Source organism: Triticum aestivum, chromosome 1D (genome assembly GCF_018294505.1).
Source record: "Triticum aestivum cultivar Chinese Spring chromosome 1D, IWGSC CS RefSeq v2.1, whole genome shotgun sequence".
NCBI lineage: Eukaryota > Viridiplantae > Streptophyta > Magnoliopsida > Poales > Poaceae > Triticum > Triticum aestivum.
This window is the reverse complement of record NC_057796.1, coordinates 354,476,355-354,495,612: the sequence shown is the minus strand read 5'-3', so window position 1 is coordinate 354,495,612 and position 19,258 is coordinate 354,476,355. Positions and strand designations below refer to the sequence as shown.

General features: G+C 47.2%; 1 protein-coding gene across 1 annotated transcript; it reads right to left on the bottom strand.

The window, feature by feature from the left end:
- Window positions 1-14,718: 14,718 nt before the first annotated feature.
- Window positions 14,719-18,702, bottom strand: LOC123182028 (putative disease resistance protein RGA4). The gene has a single exon (XM_044594480.1). It carries the CDS (start codon window positions 18,439-18,441, stop codon window positions 15,109-15,111), a length of 3,333 nt encoding a protein of 1,110 aa, XP_044450415.1. The 5' UTR covers window positions 18,442-18,702; the 3' UTR covers window positions 14,719-15,108.
- Between the last annotated feature and the right edge of the window lie 556 nt (window positions 18,703-19,258).

Below are 19,258 nucleotides of genomic sequence, written 5' to 3'. Positions count from 1 at the left end.
TTAGGAATTACCAAAACCACCCAGGGATAGTTGCACTTTCAATCTCCCCCTTTTTGGTAATTGATGACAACATATAGATCAAAGCTTCGACAAATGATAAGATTGAAAAACATCGTCGCTTTGAGAAGTATGTGATAAGCAAGAGCTCCCCCTAAATTTGTGCATTATTTAAAATTTGCTTTTAAATGCAAATGCACAATCGACTAGGATCATGGTTTACTCTTCCATGTCACATACATCTTGGTGGAGCGCTCAAAATGATAGAAATTAAAACACATGCACTCATCACCAAGCAAAGTGAATGATCATAAGATCATAAGAGGATATAAAGATAATATCATCCAACAAGCATTAAGGGTAGCATATGATCAAACACATGATCAAACAAGTATCTCACAAGGACATAAAGTTTCAAACCAAACCAAATAAGTGCAAAGAGAGAATAAAAAGGCAACACTCTCTCTTGAAGCCTATGATCTATACATTTTTCTCCCCCTTTGGCAAAAAGTTACCAAAAAGTTCAAAAATGCATAGTGCTAAACGACTCTCAGGCTTGATCTTCGGGAGGTGGTGTTGAGAGAACTCCAAGGACGAAGGCTTCAGATGAAGTAGCTGGAGCTGGTGGAGTAGCTGCTGGAGGTGGAACTGGAGCTGTAGCTGCTGGTGCTGATGCTGTAGCTCTGGTGTCTGTCACTGGCACTGCAGCAGCTCTCTGTCCTCTGGGCACTCTGGCAAAAGCATCTGTGGTAGACTTGCCCTTCTTCTCCTCTACTTCCTCCTGAAGTTGCTCAACTGCACTTTGGATTTTTGTTACCTTGACATCAAGGTCATAGAATTTCTGCTCAATGATCCTCTCCAGACTCTCCTGGTTCTTGGTCAGGGTGGCCAACCCTTCTCAATCCTCAGGGTGGATTGGATCAGATATCCAAGCTGGTCTTACTTGCTCTTCAAGAATACTTGAGATGCCTCCTCTACTGTTGGCATCTTTGCAGCCTTCTCTGCCTTAGCCTTCTCTCTCTTCTCATGTGCTTGAGCTGAAGATGGTTCATTCTCATTCATCACTACTGTGTTATCTTCAAATTCAGGATAGATGGACAGGGGCTCTTTGTCCAAAAGATATGTGCCTGTGCCCATCTTTGAGTTGATGAGCTCCTGAATGTGTGGGGCATACCCACAACTTCTCTTCTGGTCAGCAGCAGTCCTCTTGATTGTCTCAACAATCAGGCTCATAACTTTGAACTTCTGTGGGACATCAAATATGTGCAGCAAGTTGATAGCATGTCCTCTGATCATCTTGTGATCACCTGACTTGGGTAGCAGTGTGTGCCTTAAGATCCAGTTTATGGTTGGCAGACCAAACAACAAGTAGTGTACAGATCCAAACTTATGTGTATCCAAAGCAGCATCTGGGATCTCTTTGTACATGTTGGCCATAGTGTTGTGGTCTTTCTTCTTCTCTGCATAAATGTCCAAGTCATCCTCATGTTCCTCAGGAGCATTTATAAGCTTGGCCCATTCCTCAACTGTAGACTGGTACCTAGTACCCTCAGACATCCATACTATCCTTCCATCTGGATAGAAGTGTGCAGTGGAGTAGAATTGCATGATGAGCTCATCATTCCACTTGGTGAGCTTCTGGGCAACAAAAGTGTCCACTCCACATGCCTTGAAGCTATCAAGCACACCAGGGAAGTGATCCTCATTCTCCTTGATGAACTCCCAGTCAACCCATCTCATGTCACACAATGGGCTTTTTGTCAAGCAGAATAGTCTCATAGAAGTCCTGATGTTCCTTAGTGTGAAATCTGTAGTCCACAGCAGTCCTTCTCCTGATAGCATTTGGATCAGACTGTCTCCATATTCTTAATCCTGCATCCTTCCTGATTTTCATGTTCTCTGCAACTGGGTGTGCATCAGTGTGGTCAGGGATCTTGGGCTTCAGCTTTCTCAAAACAACATAATCATCATCTTCTTCTTCTTCTTCAACAGCTTGAGGCACTGGGGCCTTGTTCTTCTCTTCAGCAGGTATGTTCCTAGTGCTTCTCTTGGGTTTTGGTTTTGGAGCTGGAGCAGCAGACTTGGGAGCAGCTTTGGGCTTTGATGGAGCAGCCCCTGATTTAATTGCATCTCCCATAAGCTTTTGTGCTTTGGGTGCTGATGCAGCATCCTCCTCCTCTTCTTCTTCTTCTTCTTCTTCTTCTTCTTCTTCTTCTTCTTCTTCTTCTTCTTCTTCTTCTTCTTCTTCTTCTTCAGACTCTCTCATCATTGATGGCTTCCCAATAACTCTGGCTATGGTCTTCTTGACCCTTTCTTTTCTCTTCTTGCCATATCCAGTTTCCTTGGGTTCAAGAGTGAACTCCATTGTTTCTTGAGTGGAGGCTCTGGCTTTTGACATTGGAACTCTTCTTGCTGGAGCCTTTGTTTTCAGTCCAAGCTTTGTTGCAGCAGCTGTGCCATACTCCATTTTCAGCACCTTTTTCCTTGAAGTGGCTTCATCCTCAACAGCCACATAATCTTCATCCTCTGAATCAAAAGTTTTCTTCTTCCTAGTCCTGGTGGTAGCCTTTGGCAGATTGCTTGGAGTGCTCCTGCTGCCTTCATCATAGCTGCCTGAGGGACTAGTGCCCTCACTCAACTGAACCTGCTCTTCTGACTTGTTCTGGCTGTCACTTTGGTCAGACATCTCTGCAAATACTCTGACAGCAGACCCTGTGAATAGGTTATAGATGAGGTAGAGTAGATGAGCATCACAAAGTACAGGAGTTTTGCAAAAAGGATGACTTAAAAACTTAGTTTTAGTTCTTCACAGAAAGCATTTTGGATCTACCGATTTGTAAACTCAGTGATACCGAAGCAGCTTTTGGAACCTAAACTAGTGAACTCGGTCAGACCGAGTTACAGTTCGGTGGTACCGAGACTGCTAGGGTTTCACAGAGAATCGAACTTGGTCACACCGATTTGCAATTTTCGGTCAGACCGAAAACGCATGTGCACTGGCCTAAGCCAAAATCGGTGAGACCAATTTCTACAACTCGGTCGGTCCGAGGTGAATTCGGTGGAGACCTAACCCTAAATTTTCAAATCAAAACTAATCTACGGGATGTTTTCGCTGGACAGGATGATTTCAATCGTGGCAAGAATCATGGCAAAGCAATGTGCTAAGAATCGGAGTTAAGGATTAGCACAAAGTTCAAGTTCGTACCCTAGTTCGGCGATGAACTTGCTATGGCGGCAACGGCAGTGGAGATTTCCATTGACGGCGGCAGAGACCAGCGGCGGGAGGTCGCTGGCGACGAGAGGACGATCCGGAGACCCAAGGAGGCAGAGTAGGTTACGCGCGGGCGAGGAGGTTCGGAAAATTTTCCAAAATTTGGCCCGTCGGTATATACGACCTGACCCTGTCGGTGTGACAGAGTGGAATGATTCGGTGGCACCGAGATGCAAAACTGCAAGCAGTTACTGCAACTCGGTGTGACCGAAAAGTTCTAATCGGTTGCACCGAGATTGAAAACCCCAGATCAACTTAGTGACTCGGTAGGACCGAAAAGGATGAATCGGCCAGACCGAGATGCACAAAGATGTTTTGGAGGTTTAAGTCTATGACGAATCGGGGACTCCGAGTGCTCCTCACACAGAGTGGTTCGAATCTGACTTGATCAAACTTTGTGATGTAGCATGAATAGAGTTTGAGACGAGAAAAGCATAGATAGCTAGAGGGAGTTCTTAGGCATTCTTGTCCATCCATTTGGCAAAAGAGAAAGAGCCAAACAATCAAAACAACAAATGGATGTCCTCGAATGAGTAAAATATGCAACCAACATGCTCACACAATAAAATGGCAAATGAAATATGTGACAAAGCATGCACAAACACTCTAGCATCTATCAAGCAATTTGGCAATGACTAAGTCATCTATATATCAGAATATTGACATAGGAGTCAAATGAGAACATTTGATCATAGGTCATACTCATCGTTTAAGCACAAGTGGGGTTACCACTTTTACATAAAGCATTGTTGTGTTCACACCATTAGAGTTGCTTTAGCTCAATTGATTAGAGTAAAGCTCCCCCTAGATGTGATATCCCCCCTAAGAGGGATGAACTAACCTTGGGTTTTGTCGATGATGACTTCATGTAGGTGTTGAAGATGTAGATGCTCAATGTTGATGTAGATCATTTGGAGCAATCCTTTGGAGTGAGTTGCACTTTCAATACCTACACGGGTTAGTCCCACAAGGAACAAACAAGGATATCCATAGACATAGAGTGATGCATACACAAGATGATATCCATGAAAGCATTATGTTACCTTGTCCCTTGTCTTACCAACAAGAGGGTTTGTGACTCCTTGAACTAGTGCAAGATATGGAAGTTGTTTGCACTGTCCTTGCCAAAATGATAAGAGTGAAGTATGTTGGCGGAGTCACCCTCAAGAACTCTCTAGTTCTTCTTCTGGATCCACACCATCTTGATGGGAATCCTTGGAGTTGTAGTTGTACTTGATGAGGTAGATCTTGATGTAGTCTTGGGAACCCACTTGACCAAGGCCTTAGGTGCTTCTTCATATGCATCAATTTCCTCTTGAAGCTTGTCCTTGCCTTTTTGCTTGTGGTCTTGTGGTGGAAGATCATCTTGAGCTTGTGTCCCTTTGAAAGAAGTAGGATCATACTTCTCTTGTTGAGGAACAAACTTCGTCTTGGGGTATTGATCTTCTTCCCACTCAACTCCATTGGCATTGAACTTTCGTTCAAAACCAACACCTTGATTCTTCCGGTGTCTTCCTTGCTTGCGCACAATTTCCTCAAATTTCTTACTTCCGGCAAGGCTCTTGTAAACACCTTTCTCTATAATTCCCTTCAATAAGCTATTTTCTTGCTCAAGTGTAACTTGGCTAAGAGAATCATTAGTGGAATCAAGAGAATTACTATAAGCAACAACATTGGATTTAGCATGATTGTTGTTACTACTAGATGATGCATCTTTCTTGTTCTTGTTACTAGATTTAACTTGTGGCATGTAAGTAGACAAGAGTAAACGCTTGGCAATGTAAGAAGAACTTTTCTTGCGAAGATCATCATTGATTTCCTTTAAAAACTCATGCTCTTGCTCAAGGTTGAGCTTTTCAAAGCGTAGCTTATCATGAGTCTTTAAAAGTTCTCGATGATTTTCCAAGGTAGTTTCATGAGCTAACTTAAGAGTGTTTGGTTCTTGAGTTAGACGCTCAATCTCCTTCTTATCATCATCATTCGTTTTATCTTGATTAGCATGATTAATTGACGTTTCATCATAGTCTTCATCACTAGAGTTGTCAACAAGTAAATCATCATCACCTAGCAAATCATCTTCATCACTATTGAAATCAACATACTCGGGATGTGTTACCTTTGGACCTTTGACCATGAAGCATCTTCCAATTCCTTCATTTGGTGAGTCAAATATGTCGTAGGAGTTGGTTGACACAAGTGCTAGACCGGCAACACCTTCATCTTGAGTATATTCGGAGTCGGAGTGATAACTTCTTTCGGAGTGATTGTCGGAGTCGGAGCCGGATACCCATTCACCAACATGAGATTGATGTCTTCTTTTTGTGTAGCTCCTTGATGACTTTTCTTTCCTTTCCGAATCCTTGCTTCTCCGAGAGGGTTTTCGTTCATAACGATCATCTCTACTCCTCCTTTCTCTTGGTGGTGATTCTTCTCTTCTACTTCTTATTTTGGGAGAATCTTCTCTTCTTTTGTAGGGGGGCGTACACTCATTGGAGTAGTGTCCGGGTCTTCCACAATTGTAGCAATTTCGCTCTCGACTAGAAGATCTTTTGTCATTGTAGGACCTTGACTTGGAACTTCTTTCTTTGCTTCTACTCTTGTAGAACTTGTTGAAGTTCTTTACCATTAGGCTCAATTCTTCATTGAAGGTTTGCTTCTCACTTGATGATGTGGGAGCATCACACGAGGCTTTGTAAGCACCACTTGACTTGTTGTGAAGCTCTTCCTTATCCTTGAGTGACATCTCATGAGCAACAATTCTTCCAATGACTTCCGTTGGCTTGAGATCTTTGTAATTGGGCATCATTTGGATCAATGTGCACATGGTATCATATTTCCCATCCAAGGCTCTTAGGATCTTCTTGATGATGAATTTGTCAGTCATCTCTTCACTTCCTAAGCCGGCAATCTCATTTGTGATGAGAGCAAGCCTAGAGTACATTTCAGCGACACCTTCACCATCCTTCATTTTGAACTTGTCAAGTTGACTTTGAAGCACGTCCAATTTGGATTCCTTGATGGAGTTGGTACCTTCGTGCATATCAATCAAAGTATCCCAAATTTCCTTTGCATTCTCAAGACGGCTGATTTTGTTGAATTCTTCGGGGCACAGTCCATTGAAGAGAATATCACAGGCTTGAGCATTGTATTATAGCATCTTCAACTCTTCCGCGGTAGCTTCACGGTTAGGTTCTTTCCCATCGAAGAATTCACCTTGCAAGCCAATACACACAATATCCCAAACGGTGGGGTTATGTCCAAGAATATGCATTTTCATCTTATGCTTCCAACTAGCAAAATTTGTACCATCAAAGTAAGGACCTCTACGGTGGTAATTTCCCTCGCTAGACGCCATACTCTCCTAGGTTGTGAAACCAAGGCTATGACCACCAAAATCTATGGAAATCAAATCAAATGGAGACCAAAGCTCTGATACCACTTGTAGGATCGAAAGTATGTCTAGAGGGGGGTGATTAGACTACTTGACCAAATAAAAATCTAGCCTTTTCCCAATTTTAGTTCTTGGCAGATTTTAGCAACTTAGAACAAGTCAAGCAATCAACCTACACATGCAATTCTAAGAGTATAGCAGTGGAATGTAAAACAATTGCATATGAAGGTAAAGGGAGGAGTTTGAGGGAGCAAACGCAATGTTGACACGGAGATTTTTTTATCCGTGGTTCCGATAGGTGGTGCTATCGTACATCCACGTTGATGGAGACTTCAACCCACGAAGGGTAACGGTTGCGCGAGTCCGCGGAGGGCTCCACCCACGAAGAAGCAACCTTGTCTATCCCACCATGGCCGTCGCCCACGAAGGACTTGCCTCACTAGGGTAGATCTTCACGAAGTAGGCGATCTCCTTGCCCTTACAAACTCCTTGGTTCAACTCCACAATCTTGACGGAGGCTCCCATGTGACACCTAGCCAATCTAGGAGACACCACTCTCTAAGAAGTAACAAATGGTGTGTTGATGATGAACTCCTTGCTCTTGTGCTTCAAATGATAGTCTCCCCAACACTCAACTCTCTCTCTCTCTCATAGGATTGGATTTGGTGGAAAGAAGATTTGAGTGGAAAGCAACTTGGGGAAGGCTAGAGATCAAGTTTTATGTGGTTGGAATGGAATATCTTGACCTCAACACAAGTGTAGGTGGTTCTCTCTCAGAAAATATGTATTGGAAGTGTAGGCATGTTCTGATGGCTCTCTCCACGAATGAAGAGTGGGTGGAGGGGTATATATAGCCTCCACACAAAATCTAACCGTTACACACAAATCACCAAACTCGGTGGGACCGATTCAGAGAACTCGGTCAGACCGACTTGGTTCATAATGTGACCGTTAGGTATTTCGGCGGGACCGACATGTCAACTCGGTGGAACCGATATCATTAGGGTTAGGGCATAACGTAATCTCGGTGTGACCGATTACACAAACTCGGTGCGACCGATTTTGGTAATAGTCAAACAGAGAGTTGGTCAGGCAAACTCGGTGGGACCGATTCGCTCATCTCGGTGGGACCAAAATGTTACGAAAAGGAAACAGAGTGTTTGCATTGCAATCTCGGTGGGACCGATCGCTCATCTCGGTTGGACCAAAATGTTACGAAGGGAAACAGAGAGATTACAATCCCATCTCGGTGAGACCAAGATCCCTATCGGTGAGACCAAAAAGACTGGGGTTTTTGGCAATGGCTATGTCAACTGAACTCAGTGGCTCCGGATAGAAAGAATCGGTGGGGCCGAGTTGGATATTTGGTTTGGGACAGATGTGGATATGAGAAAGTAGTGGAGGGTTTTGGAGCATATCACTAAGCATTTTGAGCAAGAACCTCATTAAGCAACACCTCATCCCTTCTTAATAGTATTGGCTTTTCCTATGGACTCAATGTGATCTTGGATCACTAAAATAGAAAATGTAGAGTCTTGTGCTTTGAGTTTGAGCCAATCTTTTGTCCTTAGCAATTTGAAGGGTCCACTTCCTAATCCATGCCACGCCAATCATTGAGCTTTCCTGCAATATTCATCTTGAAATAGCATTAGCTCAATGAGCTATATGTTGTTAGGAATTACCAAAACCACCAAGGGATAGTTGCACTTTCAGCCGCTCAGAGGGCCACAGTGTATCAGTGCGGAGATGATGCTGATTCTGATGAAGCTCCAGCTCCGCCGAAGCCACAAAAGCAAAAGAAACCAAAGGTTTCGAAACCTGCTGCTCCACCAAGAGCTTCGCGTGCGAAGCCTCTGGCCACTGCACCTCCTGAAGCCAGTGTGCAGTCAGAAGATCTTTCTCGCATCTCCAAGACCGAGAAGAAGAAGAAGCCCATCCAGATTTTTTGGTCAAGCACTGACCCCGACTGCTGTTCTAAGGAACGAGAATGAAGCCATTGATCTGTCAAGTGATGAAGATCTTGGCGATGATGCTCTTGAGCTGCTGATAAAGAGCAAGCAAGAGGCGGAGATCTTCAACGATCTGCCCCTCTTCGATGTGGACATCTTGAATAATTTAATTGATGAGTGGTTTGAAAATCCAAGCCTGAGCATCGATGATCTTCAGCTTCCAATTGGCATCAGTGTCTCCTTCCACAGATCCATTGCAAATGAGGTGGCTCTGGCTCAGAAGATTGTTGAACTTAAGAACAAAATTGACTATGAGAAGGCTCAGTTCAAGAAGCACATGGACAAGCTCAGCGTGGCTGATGTTCAAAACTTCAAGAAGATGCTGCATGACCTCAAAGAGCAGTTTCAACAAAAACGTTAAGCAACAAAAGGATCAAGAGAACGTATGAAGCTCTCCGCTGCAAAATGTGTTCAAGCTCACAATGAAGCAGAAAAGCGCAAGGCACTTGGGCGTCCTGGCATTGACCCCAAGATGGCTGCCAAGAAGAAGAAGCCAGCTGTGGCACAAGCTGAAGCCTCAGGGCAGGAAGCACCTCACATTGTCTTCCCTGCCAGCATGACAGGAACGAAGCCTAAAGTCCCCACAGTTGCTTCAGAACTTAAGAAAACAAGGGCAGCCGAAGCCGAAGCCTGAAAGCGCAAGAACAAGAACACCACTGACGATGCTCCATCGACCAAGAAGAGAAAGACAAAGAAGAAAGATCGGGCTGCTCCCACAGAGCCCCTTGTCGTCGAGCCAATCTCAGTTGCTCGTCCTGCGTCCGAACACTGAGAGCGTCAGTTAATTGTTCACGAGCCTGCTACCACAGAGGCTCCTGAAGCTGAAGACATTCCAGCTGTTGACTCCACCGCAGCTGAAGACATTGGTCCCCAAGACAATGTAAATGATGATGAAGTCCTTCCTCAGATTGAGCACCAAATGGTATCATCACCTATCTCACGAACAGCGAACTCATCAGCATTGGTCGTCCTCTGACGCCAATTGCTCAGGATGATTCATGGGCTGATCACCCTCAAGTCTCCCCCCATCAAGAAGAATCACCAAGTACTCCCCCAACTCAAGTCACCACTCCGGTGCTTGATGATGATGACTATGTGGTCCATCCAACTCCATCTCCACAAGCGTCACCCGCATTCTGCAGGCTTCGCAAAGGACCAAGGCCACAAGTCACTCTTTCGAGTGTTCCAGAAGGAGAAGAGCACCAGAACTCAGTATCAGAACAAGTGTTTCCCGAAGCCACTCCAACTGCGAACGTCCCAGAATCTGAAGCCAAAGCTGCAGAAGATACACCGGCTGCATCAGCCGCAGAACAACAAGAAACCCGTGAAGAAGAAGAGCGTGTTGCCACACCCCCTATCACCCAAGATGTTCTCGAGGAGAACGAGTTTGTGACCGACCCTCCAGCTACTCAAGTGGAGGTTGAAAACATTGTGGCGGCCACCAACAACACTACTGAAGCCAATGACGTTGTCATGGCTGAAGCTCATGTGGCGCCTGACGTGGATATGGTGCCTGAAGCTTCTAATGCACCTGAAGTCAATATTGCACCTGAAGCCATTGTACCACTTGCAGCCCATGTCAATGTCGATGCTCCTGTACCACCTTCAAGGCCTCACACTATTGAGCTGGCATTTGATCGCGGCCAACCTGTCATGGTTCGCTGGCCTATTCTGGTTCCTCCTCCTGCTCCCGGACCTCAATTTGATTATCATGTGGAGCACAGGCCTCGGGTCCAGAAGCCAAAACCGAGGCTGCCTAGGTTTCCAGGTACAGCAACTTCACCAGGATCGTTTAATGTGAATGACTTCATTGCACACAACACCTTCTTTGATAGCGACAAGAACCCATACTCGAAGCCAAGAATTTCATCTGATCGGTTCTGGAGCTATCAGCAGCACAGTTACTACTCTTGTGTTCTTTACGGTCAAGGGCGCATCTTTCCCCATATGTGTCTAGACTGCGAAGCTATTGCTGGCCTGCCCTGCTTGAAAGAAGCACTCGACTGCTTCAGAGATGCTGTCCTTCTCCAATTTGTGACTGATAAAGAGCACTGGAATGAAGAGCTTCTGCTACAATTCTATGCCACCCTCCACATTCGTGGCTACAACAGGGATCCGAAGACATGGATCCTTGAGTGGATGACAGGCAATGTACACCATGAAGCCAAAGCTCTTGATATTATTGAGCTCACTGCCTTGCCCACTCCAAGTGAACTCTATGAACCTGGTTGTCAGCTTCACCGCAATGCTTTGGAGAGCATCTTCCAGAAGCCTGAGCCAAACATGAGCCAAATGCTGAGCATGATGAAGCCACTGCCACGCGACACTGAATATCCAAGGGAATTCTTTGTTGAAGACCTAGAGTATCTGCCCCGCGCTATTTATCATATTATCAGACGAACTCTATGGCCTGTCAAAGGACATTCTCCTGCAGCGAAGCTTGAAGGAGCAATGAAGAAATTGGTTTTCTATATCTTCAATGGCATCAGCTTCAATGCTCAAGACTTCTTCATCAGGCAATTGGTTGCATCTGGCTCTGATTTATTTGGTCTGAAGTTTTATGCTCCATGGGTAATGCGCCTCATCAAGCTTCACACTGCTGTCAATTATCAGCCCTCTGTGCGCAACCACATTATCTTCTTACCAGAGGTTGATATGTCTGTCGAAGCCATATACCCAGAACCTGCCAAGGAGCCAATTTATCTTCACAATGTCGACCGTCAAAGTTTCACTCAACCCATTGAAGGTGTTCTTGCTGCAACTCGTGTTTATCCTTTGGCTGGACATACACGTGCACCTCATCGTGCCCATACTGAAGCCACTGAAAGCACAATTTCTCAAAGGCCTCTGAAGCGTTCTCGTGTACTCAATAACCGAGAGCTTCTCGTCGCCCTGCATCAAAAACAGGATAAGCATCATTACTGGCTGAAGCGTCAGATGCAAAGCCTCTTGGTGGATGTTAATCGCATTCACAACCTTGCCACCAAGAATGCATTTGTCACTCGTGAAACTTGTCGGCGGTCGTGGAAGAGTCCGACATTGCTGAGCTCTGAAGATGATCTTCAACAAGATGGCTTCACAGAGGATTCAAATTTGACTCCACTCCTCCCAGAAATGCTGTCTTGCGTCGGACTCCCTCACTCGAAGACTCTGAGTACTCCTCCTTTGCAGCAACTGTTAATGCCAGAGTCATCGATGATGAAGATGATGCTACTTCGCCAACTACAACGTCGCCGCATATCGACACTGCACCAAGTTCTTCAGCACCACTGAACCTCAACGACGACCCTGCTGCTTCACCTTCTCCTCATGGGAACGAGTAGAAGCTCTATGTCTTCAAACCTTTTTGGTCCTTACTGACAAAAGGGGGAGAAGCAAATGAGTTGATAGTCTTCAAGCGGGTCCATATGGGTGGTTGCTATACTTTTTCCAAGTGCTTACAACTCTCGCTTTTGATACATTTGGTTCTTTGAGTTGTAACACTTAAACTTGATGGTCGTCTGCTACTTTTTCTGCTATTCTGCGATGCGACGATAAATTCCGCATGTGCGATGATAAATCCCGCACGAAGTCATTTCGCAGACGTCCATTTTTCATTGTGCATGTCATTACCTTCGTTATATCCTTTCATGCATGATGAATTGTCTTCATTAGTTGAAGAGGATCTCCACAAGTACAACCTGCCATGTGCATTTGCATTCAAAAGCAAAATACTTATATGCACATCTTCGGAGCCTTTTGCCACTTATGGAGACAATATCTTAATCCTTTACAATTTCACATACTTTTATCCCCGTTGAAAACTTCAACCAGTTTGTCATCAATCACCAAAAAGGGGGAGATTGTAAGTGCATCTAGTGCCACCCCTAGTTGGTTTTGGAGTATTGACGACAAACCTGGTTGAGGGACTAATGTGTTTGTGAGAATTGCAGGATAACACAGGTAGTAATCCCTCATTGATTCTACCGGAGATGACCCTAAAAATGTGTGAAGACATTGAAGACAATGGTGGTATGTGAAGATATTCACAACGAAGATTATGATTCGAGAAGACATTCACATGAAGACTATGGAGTGCGAAGACATAGCTGTTTCATAGTTTCCTTTTCTTCTTTGTTGAGTCATAGGAACCACCATACTGTTAAGTGGGGTCCAAGTGAACATAGTCAGAGTGACTGAAGTGATGCTCAACCGAATCCTATGTCTTCGAGCGAAGACAATGAGAGCAAATCTTATCCAGAGTCGGATAAGTCAGCTTTACTTGTAGCCCAAGTCAAGCTGCCGCGTGTGTTTGAAATCTGACCGTTGGAACACGTGTCAGTTCCTTAGTGACCCAGGGTCATTTCGGACAAATCAGGTCGGGTTGCCTAGTGGCTATAAATAGCCCACCCCCTACATCATAAATTGGTGGCTGCTCAGAGTTAGTGCAGGGCTTTTGTCGTTTGAGAGCAACCCACCTCGAAGCCTTTGAGAGAGAGAAATCCTTGCGAGGACAAAGCCCAAAACACCCAGAGCCAAAAAGTGTTAGGCATCACTGAAGTCTTTCTGTCTACGTCACCTGAAGACTTGTTACACTTGAGGACTGTGAATCCTCCAGCCGGTTAGGCGTCGCATTCTGAGCATCCAAGAGTCATTGTGGATTGCCGGTGAACGAAGTCTGTGAAGGTTTGGAAGTCTACCTTGAAGACTTACCAGAGTGATTGGGCGGGGACTAGGTGTCCTTAGCTCAAGGGGAATAAGGTGAAGACACGGTCTTCTGAGTTGAATCTCAGCCTCCCTAACCAGACGTACAGTTGTCACAGCAACTGGAACTGGTCCAACAAATCACTGTCCTCACCAAGCAACTGGTTCTATCTTCTCCCTCTCTTTACTTACAGTTTGTCTTCGTGAAGTCATTTGCATGCTTGCCTGAGCTGTTTGACTTCACTGTGTGACGACTATTGCGTTTGGCTTCATACTCTCTTCCATCTTGATCCATTCTACCTAGCTGCTAATAGTCTTCGTGCTTTAGCTTCATTACTTGCTTGACTATGGCTTGTCTAGTGTAGTCTACCTTCCGCTGCATGTCAATAGGTTCATTTCTATCATTTGTCTTCGAAACTCCCATGTTTTGAAGACTTCCATAAAAATCGCCTATTCACCCCCCTCTAGTCGATAACTAGCACTTTCAACAGGTGGCTTGATGGCTTTAGGATCGAGGAAATTGCCCCCAACATCCACTCCCGCATCCCCAAACGCATTCGGAAGCGGCTTCATGTCAATGAGGTGATAACAAGCAGATCCTGGGCGCACAAGGTTGGCCCTGACATGGACGGGCCGACTATCAGGGAATTCATGGAGCTGTGGACTCGTGTTGACGCGGTGCAACTCCGGGAGGGAGTGTCGGATACGATCACCTGGGCGTGGGAGCGCAATGGGAGGTACTCTTCCCGCTCAGCGTATGCTGCCAAGTTCATGGGTCGGGAGGTAGCCCCAACGGCGACGACGAGATGGAAGAACCGTGCCCCCCTGCAGTGCCGTTTCTTCCTATGGCTTGTTGTTCGCAACCGCTGCTGGACCTTCGATCGTTTGGCTAGGAGGGGCCTGCCGCACCAGGAAGCTTGCCCACTTTGCGACCAGGAGGAGGAAACGATGAATCATATCATGCTACAATGTGCTTTCTCCAGAGGGTTCTGGTTCCAGATTTGCACGGCGTTGGGCAAGCCAGGGTGGACTCCAGCACCTGATGACACACTGCCGGAGTGGATGCTCAACAAGACCATTGAGGGAACGCCGGATAAGGACGTGAGAGCTATCATCATTCTTGCTCTCTGGGAGCTATGGAAGCATCGCAACGGGATCGTTTTCGACGGGGACTCCCCTTCGCTTACTAGACTAGTTCGTAGGTGCCTTACTGAGGGTAGAACCTGGAAGATGGCGGGCCTCATAAGGACGGACATGGAGCCCTTCTTCGAGCGGATTCACATGTGGGCAATGGACGAGACATGGAGCCAGTCTAGGGTACGGTGGTGAGGGTGCTTTGTAGCACCTTCGGTGGTGTTGGTGTGTTGTAACAACCCCGGTGGAGGGTCCTTGTACCCCTTTCTTCTTTAATACAAGATACGCATGCTATGCGTATTTGAGAAAGAAAAAAAAACAGAAAGTGTAATGAGAATGTACTTCAGCCAAAGGGCACATTACATACATAGTCATACAGAACGTATGAGCATACTAGAATTTCACATAAATTACATACGTACAGAAGGGATACAGACGCATCCGGTATCTCTCATCTTGCATACTATAATTTCACGCACAAATGGCAGACATCGACTATGTAATCTGAAATGCACATACCGCGTCGATTCTATGTGATCATTTCATAGGAAAGGCGGTATTCTTGAACGGCGACGAACTGGAATGATAACGGCATCGGATGCACGGACACAACGAGCCTCTGGTCAGTGGATCCGTTTAATCGGGATATGAGCTATTTTATCCCATTCTGGCCCGTCCTTGAGCTGCAGCTGGTTCAACAGCGCTGGCTTGCCCCCAATCAGATCAAGAACCTGCAGTGAAGACGGGAAGCCGCTTGGCAGCGACTCCAGCCCCGTGCAGCACATTATGTTCAATTTTCTCAGAGAACCGAGGCTGCTGAAGTCGCCGGGGAAAGACTCTACGGTGAGCTTGGAGCAATTGTCGATCCACATGCTCTCCAGTGCTGCAAAACTCGGCAAGGAATGCAGAGAGGACAACTTGGAGCACTGTCGAATATGCAACGTCGTTAATCCGCTTGAACTCTCGACATGTGGAAGAGATGTTATGTTGCTGCAGTTGTCTATCTCCAGAGAGGTAAGCGATCGTAGACCTCGCAAACAAGTACCCAGCTGCTCATCTGTTATGTCTAGATGAGATATATGCAGCTTCTTCAGTGAGACAAGTGCCTGAAAGTCCTCAAACTTTACGCCTTGGCAGCGCCGCAGAGTCAAAACTGCAACTGCTTCCACCTGTTGCCGGTGCAGCAAGCCTATTGTAAGGATGGTGGTGCAACATGTCTCTAGTGCAACACTGCAAGCTCTCGATGATGATGAGAAGGATAGCTTCATGTGTGAAGCAAACCCTGTGTTTCGGACAGTGACCTTCCTGATGGACTGAGCGAAAGGAGGCACTTTAACCAATTTGGGACAGTTCAAAAGACTCAGCTTACGGAGCTTGGGAAAAACATTGGTCACGCTCTCTTCTTTGGTCCACTCAACCCATTGTGGCATATCATCAAATTCAAGTTCTGCCAGACATGGAAATGCAATCAACTTGGTTCCATAGAACTCACTGCCAATCTTTCTCAGTGAGCACATCTCTTTCAAATGCAAAACCTTCAGGCAGGGAAGCTGCCCAAGGGGAGGCAGGACCTTCCACTTCCTACAGTTGGTCAAATATAAAGATTTGAGTAGGCACAATTTATTTCCCTCCCTCAAGCTCATGTCCAGCCAACACGGTGACTTATCACCATGATATCTTCTGATACGGACCTCTTCAACATGCGGGTGCGGTTCAAGGCCTTCTAACACTTCAGCATCGACAGAAGGGTCACTCTTACCAGTGGAATTCCATTCTAGTTCCAGCACCTTAATACCCTGTTTCTTTCCCAGGCCAGCTTTGCTGGCCTCTTGTTTACTGGATACAACATCAAGGTTCTTGATATGGAGCTTTCTGCAGAGACCATTCATATCAGACAAATCTTCCAACGTATGACCTTTTTCCCTTTTAACATGGAACTCAATTGATCCCTGGAGATGAATCAGTTCCCCAATACCCACAACTTTCGACGTACTTGCCCTGTCCATATCCAAATGGCGCAAATATTTCAAGTTCCGCATATCTTTCGGAAACTGCTCGAGGCGGCACCTCTTAGGGATGCTTAGGGTCTGAAGAAGGAACAGTTTTGTCACTGACTGTGGAAGCCTTGTAATTGTCTTGCAAAGAGCAAGGTACCTCAGGTGCATCAGTTGACCAATTTTATCCGATAGATCAACCATATCGCAGCCATCCAAACCAAGCACACGGACACCCTTTAATTCCTTGAGGATATCATCTGGCAATTGACTGAGAGAAGACGAGGAATGCTTTAGAATTATGAATGTGTGCAATCTTTTGAGCTCGCACCGACCTTTGAGCTGCGTGACAGCATCAGCAGTAACAGATAAGTGCCGAACTGTACGAGGTATCTGCTTCTCCTCAGCACTCTCAACTCTTCCACAGTCAACTTGTGAGACACTCTCTGCCAGGTCATGCATCAGGTCATGAATGTAATAGTAATTCTGATGGCCCTCTTTGCGCTCATGGAAGAAGGACCCCTCCACAAGTTGATCAAAGTACTCCTTCCCTACATCCTCCAGTTTCCTCCCATCAGCTGGCCGGATGAAATCAAGGGCCATCCAAATCTTAACCAGCTTGTCACGCTTGAACCGCCAGCTCTTCGGAAATATGCTGCAGATTGCAAAGCACGGCTGCAGGTGCTCCTGCAGGTTCCGGTAACATAGCTCTAGCGTTGAGGTTACATTGGCATAGCTTTCCATCTCTGAGATCCTCTTCCAGTGGCTGATACTCTGGGAAGCCTTGAGCATCCCGCCGACGACCTTGGCAGCCAATGGCAACCCCTTGAGCTTCTGAACAAGCTGCTCTCCAATTGCCTGCAAGGCTGGATGCTTGTCAGCGCTGTCATTGCTGAAAGCAATCCTCGTGAACAGCGACCAAACATCGGCGAACGCCAGTCCGTCCAACGGAACCAGCTTGCTCGCCTTCAGCAAGTTTGCTACAATCCTTTTCCTGGTGGTGACCATGATCTTGCTGCCGGGCTGGCCACATCTGAGAGGAGCCAAGACCTCGCTCCAGTTATCCTCGTCCATGCCCCCTTTGTTCCAGACGTTGTCGAGAACCAGCAGGAACCTCTTGGATGACACGGCATCCTCGAGCCGCCTCTGGAGACAGTCAAAGTTGTTCATGCTGTCAGGAAATTCTACCCCAGCAGACTGCAGGATTTGCTTCAGGAGCCCGACCTTGTGGTAAGCGGCAGAAGGACACACCCACATCACCAGATTGAATGTCTCCTTCACCAAATCGTCGTGGAGCAGGACGCGCGCCAGCGTGGTCTTCCCCATCCCGCCGAGCCCTATGATCGCGGCCACGGGGATGGCGGCGGCGCGCGGATCTGCGCGGTGGGGCGGGCTGGCGGCGATCAGCCAAGACACCATGTCCTTCCGCTCCGCGTCGCGCCCAAACACCTCGCTGTCCTCCAGCAGCGAGCCTGTGGCCGGGCCGACCGGGGTGGGTGGGTGGCCGCTCAACTCGCCGGACCACGACGGCTGGAGGCCTGCCGCCTGCATCAGCCGCCCGGAGCTGTCGTTGATGCCGTCCAGCTTCTTGATGACGCCCTTGAGCCTGTTTAGCGACTCGTCGGTGCCGACGAGCTGCTTGCCGATCTTGACAAGGGGGGAGCGCGGGGGGCCGAGCGTCCGGTATTCGAACTCGTCGACGACCTCGTCAGCCTCGTAGACGGCGTCCTTGAGCTGCAGCAGCCACCGGTCGAGGTCGCCGCCGCTGCCCCTCGCGCCGCTGCTCCGCTCGACGGCGCTCGCCACGGCGCGGAGCTGCGTGAGCGCCCCGTCCAGCTGCTGGAGCGCATCGGGGACGCCGCCGTTGAGCCACCTGACCCGGTCGGCGGCGCAGGACTTGGCCTTGTCGACGACGATCCGTATGACCGGGCACACCAGCCAGCCGGCCACCGCCTCGACCATCTCGCCCGGCCGGTCGTCGGGAACCGAGGCTCGGTGCGCCGAGGGGATTGGGAGGAGTTGACGAGACGAGGGGTCAGCTGCTATGTGGAGCCTCCTCCGGGCCGTTCGAGGGGTTTTGGATTGTCAGGCCGTGGAAATTTCGGCCGCGTCGCCATGTGGTCTCGGGGCTATTTCTCGCATTGGCGACGCCGACGCCCGACGTGCTCGAAATTTCGCTGGGTCGCGTCGCCTCCGCGTGGGGAATGACGGACGGGAGACTACCGGAGTCACTGGCCACTCGAATCTACTCGACGGCACTACAGATTTCGTGCTGCTGGACCCTTAGAGCAACTATAACGGGCCGACCCAAACGGACGGCGATTTCGTCCGCTTTTGTCCCGCCGGCGTCCACCCTGTTTTTCATATGAGTCGGTAGCGCGGCCAACACGCCGACCCATATGTGCAGACGTGGCCGGCTGGCCGGCCAATTTTGCATTGCATTCAACATATTGTGAAATGAAAATTTAACAAACAAAATAGTCCGCCTAAATAAATAGTATAGTTTACAGGCTAAATAAAAATAAAAATGTTTCACATAGTTTTGCGAACGAATAAAAGAAGATACATCTATTGGTTACCAACATGAGTCCACATATGCTCAATCAAATCATTTTGCAGTTGCATGTGAGTTTCCCAATCACGCATGTCTTCATGAAACTGAGTGAACTGCTCAAATATTGCCGCTACTCCATGCTCAGGCACAACATTCTCACCCTGAAACTGAAAGCCTTGATCGTACAGACGTTCCGGGCGCTCGTTTTCTACGATCGTATTGTGC